Source organism: Phialemonium atrogriseum (genome assembly GCF_030411735.1).
Source record: "Phialemonium atrogriseum strain 8032-3 unplaced genomic scaffold QBC33scaffold_26, whole genome shotgun sequence".
Taxonomy (NCBI): domain Eukaryota; kingdom Fungi; phylum Ascomycota; class Sordariomycetes; order Cephalothecales; family Cephalothecaceae; genus Phialemonium; species Phialemonium atrogriseum.
The window spans coordinates 346,132-368,788 of NW_026848163.1; the positions used below are offsets into that span (position 1 = coordinate 346,132).

General features: G+C 54.7%; 9 protein-coding genes across 9 annotated transcripts; 4 read left to right on the forward strand and 5 right to left on the reverse strand.

Annotated features, from left to right (window-relative positions):
* Window positions 1-226: 226 nt before the first annotated feature.
* On the forward strand, window positions 227-1,951 carry QBC33DRAFT_457976 (putative glutamine synthetase; the record flags this gene model as incomplete). Its single annotated transcript, XM_060424874.1, has 4 exons — window positions 227-671; window positions 737-1,040; window positions 1,151-1,843; window positions 1,921-1,951. 4 exons carry the CDS (start codon window positions 227-229, stop codon window positions 1,949-1,951), a joined length of 1,473 nt encoding a protein of 490 aa, XP_060280363.1.
* Window positions 1,952-2,591: 640 nt separating this feature from the next.
* Window positions 2,592-3,693, reverse strand: QBC33DRAFT_498250 (uncharacterized protein; the record flags this gene model as incomplete). Its single annotated transcript, XM_060425612.1, has 1 exon — window positions 2,592-3,693. The coding sequence occupies exon 1, from the start codon at window positions 3,474-3,476 to the stop codon at window positions 2,592-2,594; it is 885 nt and encodes a 294-aa protein (XP_060280364.1). The 5' UTR covers window positions 3,477-3,693.
* Window positions 3,694-3,865: 172 nt separating this feature from the next.
* QBC33DRAFT_548227 (major facilitator superfamily domain-containing protein) lies at window positions 3,866-6,539 on the reverse strand. The gene is made up of 9 exons (XM_060428812.1): window positions 6,144-6,539; window positions 5,868-6,023; window positions 5,601-5,775; window positions 5,357-5,536; window positions 5,163-5,299; window positions 4,985-5,105; window positions 4,833-4,923; window positions 4,411-4,765; window positions 3,866-4,347 (listed from the first exon to the last, which is right to left on the reverse strand). Exons 1-9 carry the CDS (start codon window positions 6,275-6,277, stop codon window positions 4,230-4,232), a joined length of 1,467 nt encoding a protein of 488 aa, XP_060280365.1. The 5' UTR covers window positions 6,278-6,539; the 3' UTR covers window positions 3,866-4,229.
* A 2,187-nt stretch (window positions 6,540-8,726) lies between these two features.
* QBC33DRAFT_596067 (uncharacterized protein) lies at window positions 8,727-9,375 on the reverse strand (the record flags this gene model as incomplete). The annotated part of the gene is made up of 2 exons (XM_060431859.1): window positions 8,973-9,375; window positions 8,727-8,911 (listed from the first exon to the last, which is right to left on the reverse strand). The coding sequence occupies exons 1-2, from the start codon at window positions 9,352-9,354 to the stop codon at window positions 8,727-8,729; spliced, it is 567 nt and encodes a 188-aa protein (XP_060280366.1). The 5' UTR covers window positions 9,355-9,375.
* Window positions 9,376-11,599: 2,224 nt separating this feature from the next.
* Window positions 11,600-13,219, forward strand: QBC33DRAFT_548231 (uncharacterized protein). The gene is made up of 3 exons (XM_060428813.1): window positions 11,600-11,840; window positions 11,899-12,285; window positions 12,345-13,219. The coding sequence occupies exons 2-3, from the start codon at window positions 11,900-11,902 to the stop codon at window positions 12,841-12,843; spliced, it is 885 nt and encodes a 294-aa protein (XP_060280367.1). The 5' UTR covers window positions 11,600-11,840; window position 11,899; the 3' UTR covers window positions 12,844-13,219.
* QBC33DRAFT_548232 (uncharacterized protein) lies at window positions 12,893-14,769 on the reverse strand. The gene is made up of 3 exons (XM_060428814.1): window positions 14,574-14,769; window positions 13,441-14,509; window positions 12,893-13,359 (listed from the first exon to the last, which is right to left on the reverse strand). The coding sequence occupies exons 1-3, from the start codon at window positions 14,641-14,643 to the stop codon at window positions 13,095-13,097; spliced, it is 1,404 nt and encodes a 467-aa protein (XP_060280368.1). The 5' UTR covers window positions 14,644-14,769; the 3' UTR covers window positions 12,893-13,094.
* Window positions 14,770-15,414: 645 nt separating this feature from the next.
* Window positions 15,415-15,982, forward strand: QBC33DRAFT_548236 (uncharacterized protein). Its single transcript, XM_060428815.1, has 3 exons — window positions 15,415-15,496; window positions 15,576-15,767; window positions 15,815-15,982. Exons 2-3 carry the CDS (start codon window positions 15,642-15,644, stop codon window positions 15,914-15,916), a joined length of 228 nt encoding a protein of 75 aa, XP_060280369.1. The 5' UTR covers window positions 15,415-15,496; window positions 15,576-15,641; the 3' UTR covers window positions 15,917-15,982.
* A 1,029-nt stretch (window positions 15,983-17,011) lies between these two features.
* QBC33DRAFT_548237 (uncharacterized protein) lies at window positions 17,012-18,238 on the reverse strand. The gene is made up of 2 exons (XM_060428816.1): window positions 17,176-18,238; window positions 17,012-17,114 (listed from the first exon to the last, which is right to left on the reverse strand). Exons 1-2 carry the CDS (start codon window positions 18,085-18,087, stop codon window positions 17,097-17,099), a joined length of 930 nt encoding a protein of 309 aa, XP_060280370.1. The 5' UTR covers window positions 18,088-18,238; the 3' UTR covers window positions 17,012-17,096.
* A 240-nt stretch (window positions 18,239-18,478) lies between these two features.
* Window positions 18,479-22,535, forward strand: QBC33DRAFT_622395 (CHAT domain-containing protein; the record flags this gene model as incomplete). Its single annotated transcript, XM_060432837.1, has 4 exons — window positions 18,479-18,940; window positions 19,017-19,153; window positions 19,215-19,248; window positions 19,363-22,535. The coding sequence occupies exons 1-4, from the start codon at window positions 18,568-18,570 to the stop codon at window positions 22,533-22,535; spliced, it is 3,717 nt and encodes a 1,238-aa protein (XP_060280371.1). The 5' UTR covers window positions 18,479-18,567.
* Window positions 22,536-22,657: the final 122 nt, after the last annotated feature.

The window sequence follows — 22,657 nt, forward strand, 5'->3', positions numbered from 1 at the left end:
CGTTAGCTGTCCACGGGATTCGTCACTTGTCGCGATGCACAAACCTTGGAAACCCCTCCCCAGACAATCAATAGCTTGTCAATGAACTCGGATTGATGACACGGACTCACGATTGCCATTGCTCACTGTGATCTCTCAAGTGATAGGATTGCTATTGCGGCATTGCTAAACCCATCGTAGAACCCAGCCATTCTTCAGCTTGGCGGCAAGGCCGGGATCCTTCACCATGGCATCCGAAGCCTCGAACCCGGAAGCTAAGAAGCTCACAGTTGAAGACCTTCCCGATCTCCTCGCCAGCGACAATTCTGTCAAGCTCGCCGGCATCGACGTCGACGGGATCTTGCGAGGGAAGCTCGTCTCCAAGAAGAAGTTCCTCTCCATCGCCTCCAGCGGCTTTGGCTTCTGCTCTGTTATCTTCGGCTGGGACATGCACGACAAGACGTACATACGCGAGCTCAAAATAAGCAACAGTGAGAACGGATACCAGGATATCATTGCCGTGCCAGACCTGAGCACCTTCCGACGAATCCCCTGGGAGAACAATGTGCCCTTCTTCTTGGTCAGTTTCCACGACCCCGACACCAACGAACCCGTTTCGGCGTGTCCACGGGGTTTGTTGAAGACACAATTGGAGAAGCTGAAAGCTCGGGGATATGGAGCCATGGCTGGTGGTAAGAGGCTTCCTACCCCGGCCCGGAGAGGAGATCGAAGCTTACGGGTTGAACCCCCCATCCAGCCGAGTACGAGTTCTACCAATTCAAAGCTCCCACCGAACCTTCCGGCACCTCGACGACCTCGACGGCCGCCTACCTTCGTGACAACGCACCCCATACGCTACCCGCTCTTACGGAAGGCATGTTTGGGTACAGCTTGACCCGGCCGATGGAGAACAAGGACTATTACTACGACATCTTCAACACTTGCGACACGTTCGGGTGTAATATCGAAGGGTGGCACACTGAAAGCGGGCCGGGGGTTTTTGAGGCGGCGTTGGAGTTTGGCGAGATCAAGCAGATGGCAGATCGCGCGAGTCTGTTCAAGTTGGTCGTCCCCATGCCCCATCCAGCCGTTTATCCAACCCACCATACCCTCTCGTCTTAGTTCCATCCTCCCCTGCACCCCGAGACACCCTGCTAAACAACGCATGCAGATACGTCGTCAAGTCGGTGGCCACAAAATACGGCATCACGCCATGCTTCATGGCAAAGCCAAAGCAGGGCCTACCAGGTAACTCGGGCCACATGCATATATCGCTCGTAGACGCCACGAGCGGCGAGAACCTGCTAGTCCGCGACCCTCCGGACCCGGACCCCCCCTACCCGGACGTCGCTCGCCTGTCGGACCTGGGCCGCCACTTCCTGGCGGGCATCCTGGACGGCCTGCCCGACGTGATGCCGCTCCTGGCGCCGACGGTCAACAGCTACAAGCGGCTGGTGGAGAACTTCTGGGCGCCCGTGACGGTGTCGTGGGGGCTCGAGCACCGTGCCGCCGGCGTGCGCCTGATCACGCCCCCGACGGCCAAGCCGGCCGCCACGCGCCTCGAGGTCCGCGTCCCCGGCGCCGACGCGAACCCGCACTTCGTCCTGGCGGCGCTGCTGGGGCTCGGGTGGAGGGGCGTCGAGAGGGAGCTCGACCTGCCGTGCCCGCCGCTGGGGAGGGGCGAGGACGCCGGCGGGGCGGGGGACGCGGGGGAGAGGCTGGCGAGGAGCCTCGGGGAGGCGAATGCGCGGTTCATGAGGGCCGGGAGTGTCGCGCGGGAGGTGTTTGGGGACGCGTTTGTGGAGCACTTTGGTGGGACGAGGGAGCATGAGATTCGCCTGTGGGAGGAGGCCGTTACGGACTGGTGAGTTTTCTCTTCTCTTTTTGCCGGTACGTTCCCGTTTCACCCTGGAGTAGTTGCTGACCCTACTTCTCTGACAGGGAGGTGAGGAGGTATATCGAGACGGTGTGAGGGACTTTTGGGGGGTTCTGAGGCGTTCTCGGTTCGCGGGTTCAACTGTAGCGATGGGGTGCATGTCGTCCGCTGGCATTTGCTTCGGTTACTATACCCTTCCGGCTCTGCAATGATGTCTGTTGGCGTGTACGCCTTGCAGGTCGATTTCTCCGCCGTGCTTATCCGCATCCCCCAAGCCGTGTGCATGCCGAGCGAAACCTTTTCTTCCCTTCAGTCCCACTGAGCAGTTGCGGCCGTCCCGATACCGGACGCATGGTGTTTGTGCTTCTGTGCTTCAATCTGCTATCTCTTGCCCGCCTAGTGCGTACGAAAAATATCCGCCCCGCCAGCTCTGACTTGTTACTAAACGTACCAGTTGTTCCTTGTTGTTCCTTGGTATGCGGCGATGTCGGCGTTTAAGTGAGCGCACTCCCTTCATTGCTTGCAGAGAATGTCACGACAGATCCATGCCTATCAACTCTTGCACCTACCTATACCCTCAGCTTTCACACACGGCTGCCCGGCATGTGAACTCCATGAGTCCGTATGTTCGCCCTCCTGCACAGTACAGAAGAGGGGGCTCATTACCCACAGTAGAGAACAACACATTCAGTTTGGACATGGAGATCAAGAAAGGCAGGCTAGCCCAGCCAATGCTCTACAGTCGACAAGTCTGGCCAGGACAGACAGTTATAGTATGTACATATCGAAGCTTCCCACCCTCGAGCCGGAACTCATGGCTGTCCGCCGCCATCATCATATGCTCCCACACACACAGCACGTCGCACGAACCGGCCTCCTCATCGATCACATAGCGCCGGCGCGTATTGGGCGCCTGGTTGTGATTCGTCGGCAACCCGGCCTTGCACGAGTCGTCGGCCCTCCCGCGCCCCGTGTACGCCGACCCCTCGAGCCGCGCGCACGGCGTACCCCACGGCACCGCGTCCGCCGCCGTGGCGTTGCTCCAGATGTCCAGGTACGCGTCCGCCGCGCGCCGCAGGACCGCACGGTCGTCTTGCCGGTCGGCGGGGATGGCGGGCCAGTCCTCGGATAGGACGTGCGAGAGCGTCTTGGCCGCGTCGAAGGACCATGATCCCGTGGTCGAGGCGACGCTGTCGATCAGCACGATGGAGAGCGTGGTCGGGTCGTGCCGGAGCTGCGTGCCGATCACGTATGGCTTGGCCGCCCCCGCCCCCGTTCCCGGAGCCTTGCCGCCGGTGCTGATCAGCTCCGTGTAGGTCGCGCAGTCGGTCGTGTCGGCTGTGCTGCGCCGGTGGTCGATGGCTAGGGCGTGGCTGAGGACGCCGGAGGAGACGTCGGTGGCGGCGTTGTTCTCGACGTAGGAAAAGTTGGCGGAGAGGATGTCCTGGAGAGGGTCGAGGCTGCCGGCCGTTTGGGCTTCGACGTATTTATCCGCCGCTGCCAGGAGGGCCGCCCGGTCACAGCCCGTGGCTGCTGCCGGGGCGGCGTTCGCGAGGGGGGTGAGGGCGAGGGTGAGGGCGAGGCATAGGCACGGGTACGTGCCGAGGCTGGGGCGAGTCATGGTGAGGTGTTTCTAGCTGGTTGGGAGGAGAGGGTGGTCGTTGCGGGGAGACTGCTTGTTGAGAGGACCTGGGGGCATCTGGACGTATTTCTAGTCATTGGGAGAGGTTCGGCGTCTTGTGGTCTCTGTATATAGGCTGGCTCTTGGCAATTAACGCGACCCCGCGCAATATAAACGCGCTTCATGATACTCAACATATCTCCAGATTGAAGAAACGCTTTAACTCCAGTTATTATCAGTTGTGCACCAGCAGGCTGGAAGGGAACAGCCTAGACCAGGGTCTGCCTGGTGCCGGCAGTTGGTCTAGGCTTGGCATGCACTTGGGATCACCAGCATTGGGGAGTGACGAGATCCTCTTGGCTTGCCAAGATCTCTCCGCATGGGTAGTGTCCGCGCAAATGTTGGTCTAGAATCAATCGGGATATGGATGGTGTTGTTGTTGAGCTCACGTTAGACTGGGGCTTGACTTCAATTGTCAATTTAAAGGGGCGCCGCTTCGATCCCGGCCCGCCCCCGGATTCTTTTGGAGTTATCTGGATCTCTTCGAGCGTGTATCGAAATATTATCCCTTTATTATATTAACCCCACTTCCGTCTTGCGTCCTCCCCAGTTAGCTATGGTTTGGTGCTTGGTCGGGGATAGTTGGCATTGGAATGCGAAGAGATGTCGCCGGCTTGGAACTTTTTTAATACCTGACCGCTCCCCAGCCTGAGATGGTCCAATTCCCAAGCCGCCCTGATCTGCCGGAAAAGCTCAAGTGACCAATTTGAAATCGGGATCGCGGTCGTCGCCATAGCCCCTGAATTGATCATACTTCCCTCTCGCCTTATCCCGGTTGATCTTTGCCACGTGCAAGACATTGAGCAAGATCCTGGTTATCCTGTCTTAGCGACTTGGGCTTGACTGAATCGAGAATTGGGAGAGATGTACTCACAGGAACCACCCGCCGCACAGCAAGCCCAGGACAATCGTGTGGCCCTTGTGGTACTGCGGCCCCTGCACCTTGGGGTATATGAACACGGTGACGAACCCACCGCAGTTGGCAATCGCCAGCTGCAGAGCCGACACGGTTGCCCGCTTGTAGTGGCCGGCCGAGTTGTTAGACAGCCAGCCCAGGACCGGCGGGACGCTGCTGTACAGGCCGGTTGCCATCAGGAACGTCATGCCGTACTTGACCTTGGCGTTTGTGGTGTTGGCGATGACAGCGTAGCCGATGATGGCGACGGGCAGGGTAAATAGCATGATGATGCCTCGGACCTTGAGCCTGTCCGAGACAAGGGCAACGAGGACTTGAAGGGGGATAACGTTTAGTTTTACATGCTACGTGGATTCTCTCAGAGGCGTGTTCTAACATACCTGTAACGACCGCCGCAACGGCATACGGGATGACGGACCAGAGCTGGGCTTCGTTAGGAGTGTAGTTGAAGGCCGCGATAATCGTCGGAAGCTGAGAAGTATGAGCCATGCCAATCTGAATATCCCCTAAAAGGATAGGGGTCATCACTCACGAAGAGCCCGAACGAGTAGAGCCCGGCCAGGATCCCAAAGTATGCGCAAGCTGTGAGCCAAGTCTGGAGGTCAAAGATTCCACGCATAACCTCCCCCCAGGAGAATTTCTCCACAACTTCGCTGTGACCGCATTTCAATTAGTTCCGATAATGCTGACGAGCTAGGCTAGATACTCACGACTCCTCAGTTCCACTGCCGCTCTCTCCTCCTCTGAGTCTCTGGACAGCGTGCTCTTTCTCCTCGGGGGTGAGAAACCTAGCCTCGGCGACGCTATTGGGTAGCAGCACAAAGGCGACGATGGATGCCACAATAGTCTACTTGGAGGTCAGTGGATGCGGGTCCCCGTCCCACACTTCTGCATCGCAACTTACCAGCAAGCCTTCGATGACGAAGATCCACCTCCAGCTCGAGAGTCCACCTCTCGTCCCAATCTCGGCTATCCCGCGCGCCAGCAGGCCGCCGAACGCGCCCGAGAGAGAGGCGGCCGTGTAGAAGAGCCCGATCCTGAGCGCCAGCTCTCCTCGGGTATATAGGCCGGAGAGATACAGGACCTGAAACACTTGTCCGAGTCAGCGATGAGTACTCGGGAGTCTTCCCGGATGGATGGATACTCGCCATTCCAGGAAGCAGGCCTCCCTCGGCCAGCCCGAGCAGGGTCCGCACGCTCACGAACCCTGCAAAGTTCTGGACGAAGCCGAGGCACATGGAGATGATGCCCCAGGCACAGGTCAGGAGCGGGAGCCACACCCGCGGCGTGACCTTCTTCAGGACCAGATTGCTGGGCACCTCGCTGCGAAAAGGAAAAGAAGAAAAAGAATCGGGTCAGCGCCTTCCGGCTCTCTCGGGACGGGCAACAGGATGTAATTAAAGCCACTGTCTCACCTGAAGATGTAACTCGCGTAGAAGACGGCCAGCCCCACGTCGTACTGGTGGTCGGTGATGTGTATGTCGTCCTCGAGGCCGTACAGTCTCGCATTGCCAACGTTGGTGCGGTCGAGGAACGAGCACAGGAAGAGCAGCGCGAGCACGGGAAGGATTCTACTCCCATGTTAGCCGCACCGTTCCTTTCACACCACGACTTTCTTTCCCCCTTTCCCGCCTTCCCCGGGGCCTTCTTGAATCGGCGTAGATAAACAAATAAATAAGGCCCCAAATCACCTGGTGTCGAGCTTCCACAGAAGCTTCCGTGTGAGATTCGTGTTCCCGACGACCGTCTCGTCACTGCTGCCCTGCTTCTCCAGCTCATCCGCTTCGCGGCTCCCTTGCTTGAGTGGGAAGTCTTCGGTCGCCATCACTTTCGGGATAAAATACGGAGTCCGGGTGCATCAGAAGGAAGGGAAGGGCTATTGTTGAGGGAGGGGGACTTGTTATGAATTATGAGCAAACCCGGAGGAAAGATGTGGGAGGCGGGACACTGGGAGGCGGCACTTGTACCGGCTTCCAGAGCGTCAAGCAGAAACAAAAGGATTGCGGGGGATCGGGGCACATTGGAGCGACGATCTTCTGCCAGAAGTGACGTTGTACAGTACAGTACCATGCATACATGCACGAACCACCAGGTATGTGGGCCCAACAACTTCGTCTTCGATTAGAATCTGCCATCCATGTCCGGTATTCTTATTCGTCGATCTCAATTCCACCCCATTCTGGTGAACAAACCCTGAGATGACGGGAAACCGCCCGTTTGAGGCAGGCGCTGCCGATCCGCTAGCCGCCGCCCTCCCAATTGTTTACGGGCCAAACCCGACTCGAGGACGTGTCGGAGCCGGCACGAAAGATGGGGTTACGCATGGGAAGCAATCCGGCCCCAGCTCGGCACCAGCTGGGCGCCGCTGACGACGAAGCCGTCTTCTCTCGTCTTGCCTGTCTTGCCTGTCTCACCCGTCTCACTTGCCTTTCCGTCTTACCCGTCTTACCAAATCGAGATATTCGGCACATCTTGCAATGTGGCGTTGATTCTAGCCCCTCCAGGGCTGACAGTTCGGGAAGGTCGTTGAGATAAGGTTAAAACTTGGTTGACGTCGGGTTTCCGCGACCGAATACCCGTTGGGAAATCATTCGGATATCCCCACTGTTTGTCCAAATCGATGCGCCCAAATCACCAGCAGACTCGAGGGCCGCCATAAATCTCGTGGGCATCAGCTTTAGAGAGGCAGTGGTCCATTGCAGGTGACAGATAAGGCGAGGACATACGCCATCGGTTGAATTAATTTACAATATACGGATATCAGGGAACCGTCAGCAGACTACCTTACCAATGCTGCTGAGTAGTCCAAAGCAGACGGCACGTTGATTTCCTGCAGGAAGCAACAACTTTTTGGTCACGGGGGAGGAACAGGTGATCTCGCCCCTGTTTTGCCTGGCCGCAAATACCCGCCACACTTGGCAACCGGGACTTTCAGGGTCGGAATGACAACATATAATGAGAGGAGTACGCCTCGGATTGAGAGGCAACTAAGCCAAAAACAACAAATCAAAATAAGAAAGAGGCACCGAACAGCAAACCTTCCACAAACCAGAAACCAAAAAAAAATCCAATGAAACGTTCCCAACCAGGCACGCAAAGCCCACCACGACCACCACCGAGAGGCATCCGCGCCCTCACCAAGGGCGTTGACTTCGGCGAGGACATCGACCTCGTCGCGGGCCTCACAGCCGCCGCCCTTGCCGCCGACCAGCTGGCCGCGGCGGTACGGAGCAGCGGCGACGGCCACGGCGACGGCCACCACCACCGTCACAGGGCGGCCCACCTCGCCAAGGCGGGGCTGGGCGCTGCCTTTGCGCTCGTGGCGTTTGAGAAGTGTCGCCGGGAGCACGAGGAGAGGGTGCGCGGCGGTCGCGAGGAGGGGGGGGGATTCCCGGATCAGCATCGCAGGGGGCGGGGTCGGGGTCGAAGGGGGGGTGCGAGTGCGGGTGCCGAGGGCGGCGGGGAGGGGTCTCGTGGGCGTGGCTCCCCGGACTGGCGGGATCGTCGTTCGCGGTCGAGAGATGGTCGGGTGGTTGTACACCCTCGGCGGCGCGATTCCCTCGGGGGACAGATGGCGAGTACGCGAGTAAGGGGGATGGCATCGACGGACTGCCTGCCTGGGTATGTTCCTCGGAGACCGTCTTTGGAAAGGAGGCATCGGTCGCACTCCCCTCGTCGCCACGGTTACTTGGCCGACAGTTGAATTTTCCTTTCGGCTTGTCTCGTGATAGGGTAGGAAGATTGGCATTGGGCGTTGTGGCGTAAGCTGTACTTGATTTCTCGGGAAAACCTAGTGCGATCTTGGGCTTTATGGTACGGCGTGATGGTTGTCAGCGGCGTTCGAAGAGGCCTGTATTCCTACGTCGATGTGGCCGGTTGTGGCGTTGGCGGCAAGCCGTGGTTGATCCTAGAAACTTCAGAATGTTAGACGTTGCCGTGGTGTGTTGACTCGGATTTTACTCCTTCAAAGGGTACACTCAACAACTTGGAGTCGCGTTCGGCGTGAATTACATCCCGGCGGTTCTTGATCTGCACAAGTCGCTTTTCTACTCCCCTTCGGAACTGGACACCATGATATTAGGAATATGGTATGGAATACAAGTTTATCACAACTGGGATCAGGGATGCCGCGAGGTGTCCATTAATCAATAACTAGCCTAATGGAGTGATTTTCCAAACCCGGCTGCCAATGAAGCCTCCATTCCCTGTCTAGACCTGCCAAGAACCATAACCAGAGAGTCATCGGAGACATCTTACACCGCAAGTGAAGCCGGCTAACCACGAGGCTGATGCTTGGGGTTTCCTCCTTCGGGGGTTGGGACATCCGTATGGGCCGGCTCAGGGGCGACCGAGTTTCTGCGGCGGCCTCGAGGAGCGATGTCGGGGTCGTAATCGGTGGATTCAGGCATGGTGGGCATTTTGGGGAATAGGATGCCATGATAGACCTCGAGGGCATCGTCTAGAAACGACGGGAGTTAGCAGGAATTAAGAGAGACGGAGAACAAGGAATAGGTGCTTGCCAAGGTCAATCGAGCTATAGACGTCCACGCCTTTTCCATTCCCACACAAGCAGGTCACCATGCCCCAAGTTGTGCCAGGCCCGCAGGTGGCACAGGAGTAACTGAGGTCTCCCTTGTATTTGGCCACGAGCACTCCGTAGTCATTGGCGAGGGCGTCATCCATGGAAATGATGGTCTTGCCGTACTGGCCCTCATCATTCTGACACCAGGCCAGAATAGACCACGAAGTCTGGATGTTCCACTGGTAACAGGCGTCGGAAAAGACATGCCTGGCTGGGGCACGGTTGGCGGCCGGCGGAACTTTGGCGGACTCGGCAGGGTTGAAGAGGCCAAAGAAGGTCGGGATGGTAAGTGTAAACAATGTGCTGTGGAGGCCCTTCATCTTGGTCTGCTTTGTTGATTTAATGAACTACTGAAAGGATGGATAACCTCTCGAGACAACTGCAGAGAGTGAGGAGGGTTTGCTGATGGGATGAATGAAGCCTTGGCCTGGATAGAGAGAGTATATATAGGTAGAGAGATATGCCTAGAGTGAATCGGCAGCAGATATGTGCACTGATAGTGAATGTAGACTTATCTCCCAGAGAGACACATTCATGCCAAGCATGCGTCGATATTGAATGGTGTTGGGAGAAGCTAGGCTGACAGCTAGGAGTGAGCCGAAAGTGACAAGAACAAATGCTTGTGTGGAGGATACCTATATTAGTGGAGGACCTGGTGGTTCATATGGAAAGCACGAGTCTATGAGCGGAACCTGGATCTGGCTTCCCATGGCTAGCTTCGGTTAGGTAGGTAGGTATTTTTCAGGACAAATGAATAGGGAAGGAGAAGATGGAACATTTGGACCATACCTAGATGTGATAGGTCAATGGCCCTCCAAAAGTTCAGACTTCCTGTCTGGCTCAGCAGTCCCCAGAATTTGTCCACACTCCTATCGTGTCGACGTGTTCCCTCGAACCACAACACCTTACCTATGCCTCGCGTCAAATTATCTGGGCACTCGTTCAGGTATATTTTGCCCCTTGCCTCGCCGAGATATTTCCTCCTTTGTCTCTCTCCTGGCTTCCTACTCCTACAGGCCGAGATAGACTGACTGACTTCGTTCACTCCACAAACCTCACGGCGCTCATCGTTATAGGCCAACACTGCACCCTCTCCAGCACCACCTCGAATCCCAAACCTACCCTAGCAATCACGTTTACGCCGATATTTCCAACCATCGACCATGGCCCGTCTGCTGCACGGTACCACCTCTTTCTTTCCCACCATGTGTTCCTCCATCTGCATCATCATTATGGTCATGGTTATGCTCCTGGCTGGAACTTCCTTCGCAGACTGCTACCTTGGTTTTGCAGCTGCCAATGGCTCTAAAGTCACTGCCTGTCCATTCACCTGCACTAACTCGTGCACCATCATCTGGGTCAGCCGGGCTACAAGGCCCACCATGATCGACCTTGAACAAGCCACCCTGGCCTGGATGAGAATCGACATGGAGCATGGAGTGCCTGACACAGAGGATCTTGGCTTTGATCTCTACGACTTGACTTCCCAGATGGACAAGGTTAAACCAGCCATCAAGGAGATTGAATGGGCTACTGGTGACTGGCCTGAGCTTGATCTCCAGTGGTGTCTGGCTGAGTGGCACAATGGAAGACTCATTGGCGATTCTCTGTATGTACCAAGTCACCCCCACCCTCACACCTATCATCACCCAGGTCTCACTCCCACCCCCACTCTCCCCACAGTTCCTGTATTTTTGGGGAGACTTGGTACCCTAGATCCGTCTCCCCAGCTTTACATGCCTGTACTCTATTGTCTCTACCAAGACAAGCCGAGACAAGCCTAGGATCTGGCTGACTGGATTTGTACTTACAGGGCGGCTGTCGGCGAAACCTGTTGGTGGTGGTCTATGGGAGGTAGGCTGCGATACGTTCTTCCCAGATTCCCCCGACCCCTACAAAGGCTTACCATTACTAGATTACGCATTCCCAAGATCCTTCAAGCTAGCCGACATTGGGACCACATGGTTGGGCATCACAAAGCCCCAGGTACTTACATGGGTGTTCTGGGGATTGTTTGCTGGGTATTGTGTGGAAATGTTGCCTATCTTTGACTCTCTGGAGTTCATTTTCGGGGAATCTTTCCTGAGATTACTGGGCAAGGAAATGTGGACTGCCAACTGGCCAGCCCTTCTCTGGCTATTGTGGGCAACTGTTCAGCTTGTCCTTGCCAATGTTGTCACAGACAAGATGGGAGGCAGATCTCTTTAGTCAGCCTTTTGTTGTTATCTCTTGGCAATGGTCCAGCATCTGTGTGTTGCACTTTGGCAAAGGCGTCAAGGGGAAAGGCTTCAAGGGGAAGGCTCTGGTATGACACTCACTGGCATCCTGCAATAAGGAGAATGAAATCCAATGGTCTTCATTATGCAGCTTGCATTGCAGATTAACCATCTTGATATAATATTTGCAGGAAAAGGGCTGTGAACTGCTCAACCCATCACTGTACAGTTTCGGTATGTTGATTCAGGGGTTGTGTTGAACTATGCATTTCAAGTAGTCATGTGATCTGCAATGGATGCCTTGACCAACACCACACCGTCTCGTATCCTGGTTTCTCCACAGCAAACCGGGCATGGTATACGACGCCCGACACCACACTGAGTTTAAAAAGACTGTATGTCAAGGGTATGCTTATATCGCCCCACCTACCTCGGGACAAATTAGAGTTAGTGAAGAGGGCGAGAACAGTGAAGTGGGCGAAGACAACAACGGAGCACTGGCTTGGCAACAAGGTACTACAAGAGAAAGGTGGGAGGGAGATTTGGATCCAGAAATAACCCTCGTGCGTCATCAGGATCTGGTGGTTCAAGTATGCCATGGCTCTGCTCATGTGCCCGAGTTTCGTGGCTAACAGTTGTTTGAAACAGGATGGATACCGGCACTACCCAACCAACCAACGAACACCTGTGTGCTGAGGACCTTGGCCAGTCCGACATCTCAACCTGTCGAAATGATAATTCACCTGGCCCAGTAACGGATGCAACGGTAGCCAACGTCGTTCGGATCGTTGTGCGCTGTGCATCACACAAGGTTCCCGGTCCTCCAATGCAGCGAGCAAGGACGATGGCCAACATCATCTGTCAACACCAATGGGGCCGCGACATGGACTGGCAGAGAGAAACCATTCGAACACGGGGCTGTTGGGAAGCTGACGGAGAGAAGGTCCGCTTTCTCCTTGACAGTGGGCCGCCTGGCGTGACTCCTGATCTGGAAAGAATTCCTGTCCTGATGTACAAGTGGACTGGGGAGAAGCTGTAGGGCCCCGAACAGGCTCTGTGGCATGTCGCAATTCTTGCTAATCGAAATTATCTAGAGTTGAGCGGGATCTTGACGCGAGAACGAAGCATTGTCTTGACGAAGAGTACCAGTTCAAGGAGAACCCTCGACCGCCACGGGATCCGTCAAAAAGTTGGTCGATGGCGCAACTTCGAGAACAAATGGACGACAAGGCGTGGGACAACATGATGGAGCAGTTAATCTCGCATAATCTACGACTGGGGAGGATATTCTCGACAACCGAGGTGCAGTGGGTGGAAGATCATCTGGACACATTTGACAGCGTCATGGGACAGCATATCGGACGGAAGCGATGGAAGAGGCTGCATCTCAAACTGAGCGAGGTGCTCTGGCTGGGCGCGCACCCGGAAGTGCCTCTGAACCCGTCTAAACCGAGTGACATGGCACTGTTCCGTGCGATTTCGGAGCAGAGATGTGCCGAAATACAGGCAGCGAGTGAGGCAAAGGTGCCGAATTCGGTGGTCCAACCCGCTTTGACGGCAAGCAGCGACTCTACAGCGGAGCTGGGCGCGTAGATAAGTACGGCCACCCACTCCTCAATGGCGGATCTATCTCCCAAATTTCGCCAATTCCCTCTGCGCGGTTCCATTTGCCTGGGTGACTACGCCGATCTTGGCTCCGCTCATGCTGTTGTAGCTGAGTGACGGCACAGTTGGATCATAGACTCTTGGGGTTTGCGAAATAAACTCTAGAATGATATGATATAGAACTAGGTAGGCACCTATAGATTAACGGGATAATTAGGATAGTAACTCAGTCTGTCCGGTCACAGAAACGATATAGATAGCCCCAAGGCCAGCAGTCCAAATTGCCAGGGCTGCCGCATCACATAGCCTTGAGCCAGGGCCGCCGCCGATTTATAGGAACACGAGTAGTTAGCCGGCAAAACGCCCGTCTTATTCTGCAGCTCGTCGAAAACGGAGCAGTTGAGCTTGAGCCTTGGAGAGTCGCTCCGGATGTCGAATGTCTCGAGAACTCGCGGTCGGCTCGATGGGTCTTTGCTCTCGATTCGGTACTCGAGGAAAGATTGGCTGTGATTGGGGGAAAGAAAAAGATCAGTGGTTAGGCGATGGTACAAACGTGTGATGTTTGGGGTTTGGGATGTGGCTTACAAGAAATCTGTGGCAATGTTTCCATGGACGACGACTTCTCTCATGTCCTTTTCCGGCCAGTACCACGTCCTCTGTTTCTGACCCGAGGCGTCGACCGTGTATTCGGAGCTGAAATTCAAGGGCCCAGACGGGTCCTGGGTCAGGCGCATGCTCAGGTTCGCCCAGTTGACTGCTTGCGGCGGGAGCTCGAGAGTGCGTAGCGAGGGATACCCGTAGACGGCAAAGTTGGCGACCTGATCGAAATCGGCCTTCAGATGCGTCATGTTGCGGTTATTGTCCATCGAAAATGTCGTGAGTGTCAGATTCTTCAACTCTGGACTGCGTTGCAAATCGACGACACCATCCCCAACCTCAAACATATCGATCTCCATGGATTTGGTCGACGGCCCTCCAAGAACAACGGTTAGGTTCTGCCCGGAGAGACTAAGCTTTGGAATCCTGGTCCAACCAATGGTAATCTTTCGGATGTTGGGAATTACTGCGGCATTCGTCGACAAGCTCGAATCTTGGGAGGTCTCCGGATAGAAAACGGGATCAATGGGATTCTTGAAGAAACCGTCGACGGATTCGACTTGACCTGCATCCCAGAGCGCTACATATCCGTTGCTTCCTGTCCCAGTAAAACCCTTCAAGCCATCGAGAAGCAGGGTCTTGAGACTCGTCGTCTCCAGCAAGACCCATCCAACGTACGAAAGCCCGGTAATGTCCAAGTGCGTGAGGTCGTGCAATCGCCTGAGCATAAGGCCCGAGTTTACCGTAGTAAGGTTTGGCAGGATCAGCTTCTCCAGGCCCGGAAAATACCGGAAATCTATCGTCTGATTGACTGTCGTGAGCGTGGAGCTCGAGATGGTGAATGGCTGAACATGGGGACACTCGTCGTCGGTGCGCCCGCAGGCCCCGTCGTGGAGAATGCCTCCCAGGACAGTTTCTACGCCGTCGAGGTTTATGCTCTCGGAGATAGCGCCCATGAAGGTCAGGTCGCCCTGGATCACTGGACAACTCTTGCGCACCGCTTCTGCATCAGCTGCATTGGCGATGGTGACATTTGTGCAGTCATCTGCTAGGCTTCCTATTGAGATGGTTAGGGTAGGTAGACTTCAAGAAAGGTGCACTTTTCCTCGATCTGGACTTACTGTGACAGAGCCCAAGTAACCCAATCAGTAACACAAGGAAAGAGCCGCGCATGTCGCCAAAATTTGCCATCAAACAGATGACGTAGTTGAATGGGACAAAAAAATAAAAATACCCTCGCGTCTGACAGGCAGCGTCCTAGGCAGAAACAACATTATTATTATATGACCCAAAGGGCCCCTGGATTTTACCCGAGATTTGCGCTAGTCGTTGATGCGCCTGATCGGCGCAGCCCGAATTATAAATTGAGTCCGGGAGCTCGGATCCTCCAGTGCCACGTTAACAGGGGCGCCTCCTTGCTTGAAACAATCCTACGGATCCGCATTAGGAAAGGGCCTTAATGCGATCTGCGCTTCGATTTGCAAAGACAGCCAGAACTGGCGCAACTTCGAAATCAAACCTGCTGGACATTGTAATAAGGGAGTTTCAGAGTAACTAGCAGCTATTACTTAAGCTACAAGAGCACAATAGCTCATTCTGGCTTTTTGGCTTATTCTGATTTCCCCTTGTTCAGGTGGTGATGAATATGACGGGAGGATCCAATCCTTCTCGGCCGACTCGGCCGACAGCAATTGGGTCCTCAAACTCCTGCCAAGACCATCCTCCAAGGTTCCCGAATCAAAATGTAATGGAAACTTGTCTTGAATTTTGAATCGTCTTTAACATTGGACGCACGTTCATCAACCCCGCTATTTCCGTCGCCATGAAAATCCTCATCGTTGGCGCGAGCGGAATGATTGGAGGCGAAGCCCTCATTCAATGTCTCGCCCATCCAAGCATCTCGAGTGTCGTCGCGTTTTGTCCGTCGGGATCTGCCCGCCGACGTATCTGACCATCCGAAGCTTGAGTGTGTCTTGGTCAAGGACTTCGCAATATGGTCAGAAGAGGTATTGCAGGCGCATGCAGATGCCGCTGCCATGATTTGGTACGCTTGACAAAGAGATGGAGACGGGTCATTCCAGCCAAACCTACGTACTCTTTATTTACTAATTGGGTGTCTAAAGGGCCATGGGAACGAACACTGGGAGCCTCACTGCTGACCTGGAGTGTCCCTTGCCTTCTTGGAAAGCATGGCACGAGTATTGGAAACAAAACCCAGCAGGCCCGGATTTAGATATGTCCATTTAAGCGGCAAATTTGTACGTCAGAACCAAGAAGAGAAGCTGTGGTTTCTAGACAAACCGCGCAAGATCAAGGTGTGGTCCAATCCATTGTGGGGTTTCCACATCTAACATCGTCTCAGGGCTTGCTTGAGACCAGAGCTCTCGCATTCGCAGAGAGTCATGCCACCATATGGGAGACTTTCATCGTGAAGCCAGGAGGAATTGCACCGTCGTCAAGTTGAATCAAGCTTAGCAGAATCAAGCATTCTAGACCATCCAACGAGCAAGCTTCGTCTTCGTGGGATAGGACGAATAACTTGACTCGCTCGACAACCAATTCAATGGCCCTTTCGACGCTTTGAGATTCTAGAAATTGCACATCGAAATTCGCAGGGAGTTGTTGCATGTATAGCGCAAATAATAGTCATGTTTTAGCGACATGCATTGCACTGCCTCTCGAAATGGCAGCAATTTCGATTTTCCGCCCCCCAGAGTCAAGCAGTAGTGTTTGCGACTATGGTAACTGCATCCTGTGTAGACGGCAGAAGGACCACAAGTGACTGCTTGGCATCTGGCGTATCCGGCGGTTGGGGCATGATAGGGCCATGGTCGTCGACGAGAGGAAGAGTTCCATCGGCTGGCGAATGAACAAACTGATATTGTCTAAGTAATTGGACCTTCACGTTGAACCTTGCTTGACAGAACTTACAAAATCGTCCCAAAAAGAAGCGGGAACGGTAGGCTCGGATTCGGATGGACATTGGGATCGTTCTTGGGCCTCAACCAGCTTTTTCAAGAGAGATTCAACACGCTCTAGTCTTGATTCATATTCCTGCTTATCGACATGAGCGGGTGAGCTTCCGCTACTTAGCTCCGTCTCAGGCGGTTGAAGAGTGCACTGCGTCCCACTCTTTACGCATTCAGCGCAAGTTTCGACGTTCTCATCGGTGAGCTGACACTTGACCTTGCGCTTTCTACCTTGATACCATGTGTTAGCTTAGACTGACTGTACAATCCAAGGTGGTTATGCCTACATTGGTAGCAGCTTCGGGTACTTTGTCGCAGGCGCGAGGGCCCGCATCCATTTAAACATGCTCATCCGATATTGGGAGAAGAGAATATCAAGTAAAGGTGGAAATAACTAGTATCTGTAGGCCTGGTTGTCTAGGTATCTTAGGTAGGTAGGTATTGCTGTGTCGTAACAGATTACCTAGGTGCTGCTCCCTCCTGCTTGGCCGCAACAGCTGCACGCTGCTAGCAGCTCTACCCACGTATAGCTGTTGGTAAGGTTGCTAATGGTAAGCAGCGCAAATTTAACTAATTATTTTCGAGGACGTAGCATATAATTAAAGCCTAACTTTTGTTCCAAAGCTCTCGTTTTGTTAGACTAAGCTTTATGCTAAGCTGGCTGTCTCCCTATGTCTAAGTATGCAGAATGTCCTATTTAGAATCGGATCGTTAATTAGCAGAGGTTTATGCAATACGTAAGAGTCCGACGTACCTGGTACTCGGTTGGTATCTTGATGATGCTACTCCAAGGATAGTCTGGGTCGCTGAAATCCTTCCCTGGCTCGTATTCGGGACCCCACGACGTCTTTCTATCTAATAGGATTGGGTCATCACGCTTCTGCTTCAACCTGAGCGGATTCAGCGAGAAGGCAAGATGGGGCACCACAGTCACCCTGGCCTTGACAAGATGTTCCGGTGACTTCGGTAGGACGATGACAACTGCTCCTGGGAAGCTGGAAAGTACTCCACTGCCTTGCATCCGGTTCTCCTGCATGACCCACACGGCCTTATTGTCCCAACGATGATCATTATCACCATCCGTGTCGCCCTTGATCCACATCCGGTGGTGCCTCTGGAAGGACGCTTCAGTCTGGACAGACGGGGTGGCACTGAGGCTAGGACCGGCAGGAACCTGATACCCCAGCTGGCCCTCGAATTTCCAGCTCTTCTTGACGTCGACCTCAGTCGGAGTTCCACAAATCTGGTGCGGCGCGACAAACCTGACTTGTGGGTCGTTATTCGGATTTCTGTCCGGCGGCCTCTCGAGCTTCGTGTTCAGCGTCTCCTTGAATTCCACTTCGATCTTCACCGACGTGAATCGGTCTCGATTTTCACTTCTGAAGTGAAAGCGGAAGTTGAAAATCAGCAGCGCTGCCGGCTCAGGCTTGTATGTGCCATCTGCTTGCTGGCAGTTGTATGTGCCGTATTGCACTTTGGCCAACTCGGCGCGGAAGCTTGTGTTGCGGATTCGGTCAGACGTGATCTTCACTCGGTTTACCTCTCTTTCCTGGTGACGAATCGTTTTCGAAAGGGTGCTTCCAGCCTTAGGATCAAGCTCAAATTCAGTCTCGAAGACGGTGTTCGGCGGCACCTCATGGCCGGGATCGGTCATTGGAGAGGCCATGGCGTTGGCCCACGTATATAATGTATTCCAAGAACTGAAAGATAGAAGAGAGTGTCCTTTAACGGAGATGCACTGAGGGAGAAAGAGATGGGAGTTGCTGGTAGTGACGTACTGCTTCGAGCGTCGGTTTCAAAGTCGGCTTCGTAAAAACGTTGCAACTGTCTGAGGTCGTGTGAGCCATCTTATGCAGCAAGGAGGGGTAGGCCGGGAGTCCGGAGTAGGTTAGTGAGATTCAGCTGAGACGCCCGTTTCGCCGGAGCGAATGAACATCCAAGCCGCTTGTGCTCGGGGGGGGGGGCCAATATTGACCGCCCCGCGCCTCTCTCCTTCCCCGCTCCTCCCCCTATACCCTCACCCCGAGAAGTCCCAGAATCACATATGTATCTAGTATATGCCTTTTAACTGTATCTCAGTCATCTCACACGACTCAGAATTCTAGATAATCAGAAATTCTCGAGGAGCTATCACCGGGCAGCCAGAATGACGAGTTCTCCTATCACTATAAATCCGAGTCCTCAGGCGGCAGAGGCCGAGATCCACCGTCTCATATGGCGGCTAGACCCCAAAGGCACCCACGAATATATCTCCTCCTTAGATGCTTCACTGAAAGCATGCCCAGTCGTTGCCATTGCTGCCGCAATAGCGTACTTGGAAGACCAGGATTACCGGCTGGCCGACAAGGCAATCAAGGCGACCCGTTTCCATGACGCTATGAAGGAAGGAAGGTGGTTGTTTCATGAACAAACCGTGAGCTTAGCACTGCTATCAGGTATCATCAACATACACCGAACTTTCGAGTTCGCGGGCCTGATTCAGCTACTCACGGATGTGGAGAGCATTTATATGAACCCAGGTATGCCGTCCGTAGCTCAGTCACCCTTGTATAGGTATTTAGGGAATTACCTAGCGTGCTAATGGCCGTCATGCAGATCACAGCCAACAAGAGGGTCCTACGAATCACGACGTCGATACCGCCCGCGTCCATTCCGAATCGGAGTTCCTCAATCAACCTGACTCGCCGTCTGCAGAAGGCCAGCCGAGTCAAACTACCATTGGCGATGCTCGGGTGTGAAGACCCTATGTGTTCCTCCACTTGTACAGATGCGCTAATATCAAATTCATAATAGCTTTGGCTGGAATACATTGTCATGGATGCTCGTTGTATGCTTACTATGATGGGGTGGAAATCTTGGAACGAATTCAACGAAAGGTACATCAAAAGGTACAAACGCATAACTCGATATCTAAAGAGCCATGGGAAGACAACTCTGGAAGCATTTTTCACCTTCACCCCCGACATGACCAAGCACCTTGGGAGTGTTCCCGCGGCCATCGTCTTTTATAGCGACTACCTCCATAGCCTTCCCGCCGACTGCGTGACACACAAAGCCAGCGCTCTCATCAACATAGCGGGGTGGCAGGCCACCGAAAACTCCGAGTTGGGGGCTCTGTCTCTGGATGAATCACTGGCCTTGTTTTCAGAGGATCAGAATCAGACCGGTCAGATGATATGCGAGTTCCACCAGATACGTCTCTTCCAGCTCAAAAGGCACGGCCCGGCTGATTGCCTGGCGCAGACGCTGTCTCTGGCCGACAGGTTCCTCCAGAAAGGGAATCATCACTTTTACTACCTCGCGACAAACCACGCCCTTCGTATTGTTGTGAATGACACGAGCCTTTTGGCCCAGTTCTCTCCGTTGAAAGAGAAACTGTGCGATCAGCTGAGAGAGGTCCACGACGAGTTCAACGTCATGCGCCTCGATATCTTGGAGGCGTACGACTCGAGCAAACACCAAGTGTCTACCGATCAGGCGCGCCTTTGGTTCGAGCAACTGCTCAAAGACCACTCCGAGCGACTTACCCCGTTGCAACTCTCTGACGTTTACCATGGGCTGTATAACTCCTACTCGGCGCTGACGGAGCCCGAGGAAGCCAGCAAGTACGCTCAGAAGAACTTCGACCTCGTTGCGAAGATCGAGAATTTTACCCTCCGAGAGCGCTCCAGAGCTCGACACACCTTTGCAACCTCACGAGTGGCCATTCTGAGGAGATACAAACCCCATCAGAGCTCGCGATTGGACGACGAGGAGGACTGGGACCGTTACTCCGCGTATCAGAAAATGTACAAGGACATAGCCTTGGAGGAAGCTGCTGGTCTCGAACCCTGGATCCAAATCGACACCAAGAATCATTTCGAGGATTTGCTTCGAGAGAAGAGAGCGACCCTGAGCGACGTCTTCGACTTCCTGAGGCAGAACTTCCCGGATGTCATGGAAGACGACTCACTCGTCCGTTCTTCCCGCCAGCTGGCGGAGATGATCGCCTCTTCCGACCAGAGCGTCAAGATTGACGTAGGGGATCTGCTGCGGCTCGCGAAGGAGGGCCGAGGACGGGATGGCATTCGACTGGCCAACGACGCACTCGAGCGAGTCTTGAACGATCCGGCTGCATGCATTAAGCAGCGGAGCGACGCGTACTACGTGTGCGCTCTCTCATATGACATTGCCGCGTTCCTCGATAAGACGACATCTCTGTCCGCACAGGAAGTGGACGACAACCTCGCGCTCCAGATTCGATACCTACGCAAACAGCGTGATCTCTGCCAAGCAGTTGGCGACCACCATAGCCTCCTGCGGTCTGTACACCCCTTCCAGAGATTCATGCAGCTGTACATCATCCGCCATCCAGAGCTGGAGCCGGAACTCAGCGCCGAGACCGAGCACTACTTCCAGGGCGCGGAACGTGCCGCCGAGATGTACCGCAGAAGCGTGCTGGGATCTCACGCCATCGCCACGCTTCTGCGGATGCAGAAAGTCGTCTCGGCTGGGCTCACGAGGATGCTTTATGCCGTCGCCACGTCCTTCTACATCGACCGGAAAGACGCCCCGATGGCGTGGACGTGGGCACAAAAGGGCCGCGCGCGCGCCCTGTTCAGCATCCTCACAAGACAGCCTACCTCGTCCGACCTCCTAATATCGGCTCTCGGCAACGACGCCGAGACGTGCCATCTCCTTGCCTCCGACAACTTGCTGTTGAAGGAGATGCAACAAAGCACCGCAATGGAGCAGCTGCGTGCGAGGACAGCACTCCAAAGCGCCTCGGGGCGACGGCGGCTTTTGGCGGTCCCTGCACTCGAGAAACTCCTCGGTGCGCCTGTCACAGCCGACACTTTCGGCTTTGCAGAGGCCGCGGCCGTCTACGAGCACGTCAAGAGCTGGCTTTTGCCCGACAAGAACGTGGTTCTTGTTCACTGGGTCGTCGAGCCCTCCGGCTGGATCTGCTTGATGGCGATGGACTGCCGTGAGCGCAACCTCCAAGCGCGTGCGCGCCTGAAGCTGCGATTTTCTCAAATCCAAGCGTGGATCGACCGCAATCTAGTTTTCCCTCAAGGTGCCACGAAGCCCCTCGAGAGTGAGAAGCCTCTCAAGGAGCTGACAGTCCTCGTCGAGGCGCTCGCGTTCATGTCGAAGCCCGAGGACCTGCTCGTCCTCTCGCCCCCGGCCGAACTTGCCGCCGTCCCCCTGCACGCCATCCCGCTCGGTCTCGGTGAGCCGGTTCTGATCCAGCGCAATCCGGTCGTCTACGCGTCGAGCTTCTCACTATATCTTGAGTGCCTGCGCCGCGTCGAGCCCCGCAACAGCCTGCCGGACAAACCGCTGTCTGGCGCTGTCTTCGCGGCCGCGTACGAGGAGCCCGATCGGAGAGAAGAGCGCGAGTTGATCTTCGAGCAGATGGAACAGCTGGGGAACGAGTTCCACGCACGGCAAATCTTGGGACATAAGCTCACGGCCACTAGTTTCAAAGAGGCGCTCGGGTCCTCGCCGTGGGTGCACTACCACGGCCACGCGTGCTACGACGCATCCGAGGTGCTTAACCAGTGCTTCATTCTCAGTGACGGGGAAGAGCTTCCTGTTTCTCTAAAAGCCCTTGCTCTCGACGATTCGCTCCCCAGGTCGTTGGAGCAGGCTGAAGAGCCAGTGCAACCTCCACAGAGCAACCCAGAGCCGGGCCATCGTGACCTGCTCTCGACGCTTCTAGACGGGTCGTCCAGGCTCAACGTCTCTGACATATTCGCCATGAATTTGAGGGAAAACAAACCCTTTGTGTGCTCCATCGCGTGCGACTCGGGCGTGCAGGACGTGAATGCCGGAGACGAACCACTGGGACTCGTCACGGCGCTGTTTTGTGCGGGAGCCTCGTCGGTTCTGGGCACGCTGTGGCCGATGGAGAGCAGCATAGGGAGAATGTTCACGGCCCTGTTCTACGAGTCTCTGGTGAAGCAGATAGATGAGGTTCGTCGAGACGATGCACACTTTGTGGGCGTATTGAATGTGGCGAGAGCGACACGGGAGGCCATTCTAGCAATCAAGAAGGACGAGGAGGAGCCCATCTCGTGGGCTGGATTTGTCCTCCACGGTGCCGGATTTTACAGCGTGGGCCAGCGTTAGAAAGGTCTTGTTACCATTAGTTAGGTCTTGTTACCATTAGTTAGGTCTTGTTACCATTAGTTAGGTCTTGTTACCATTAGTTAGGTCTTGTTACCATTAGTTAGGTCTTGTTACCATTAGGT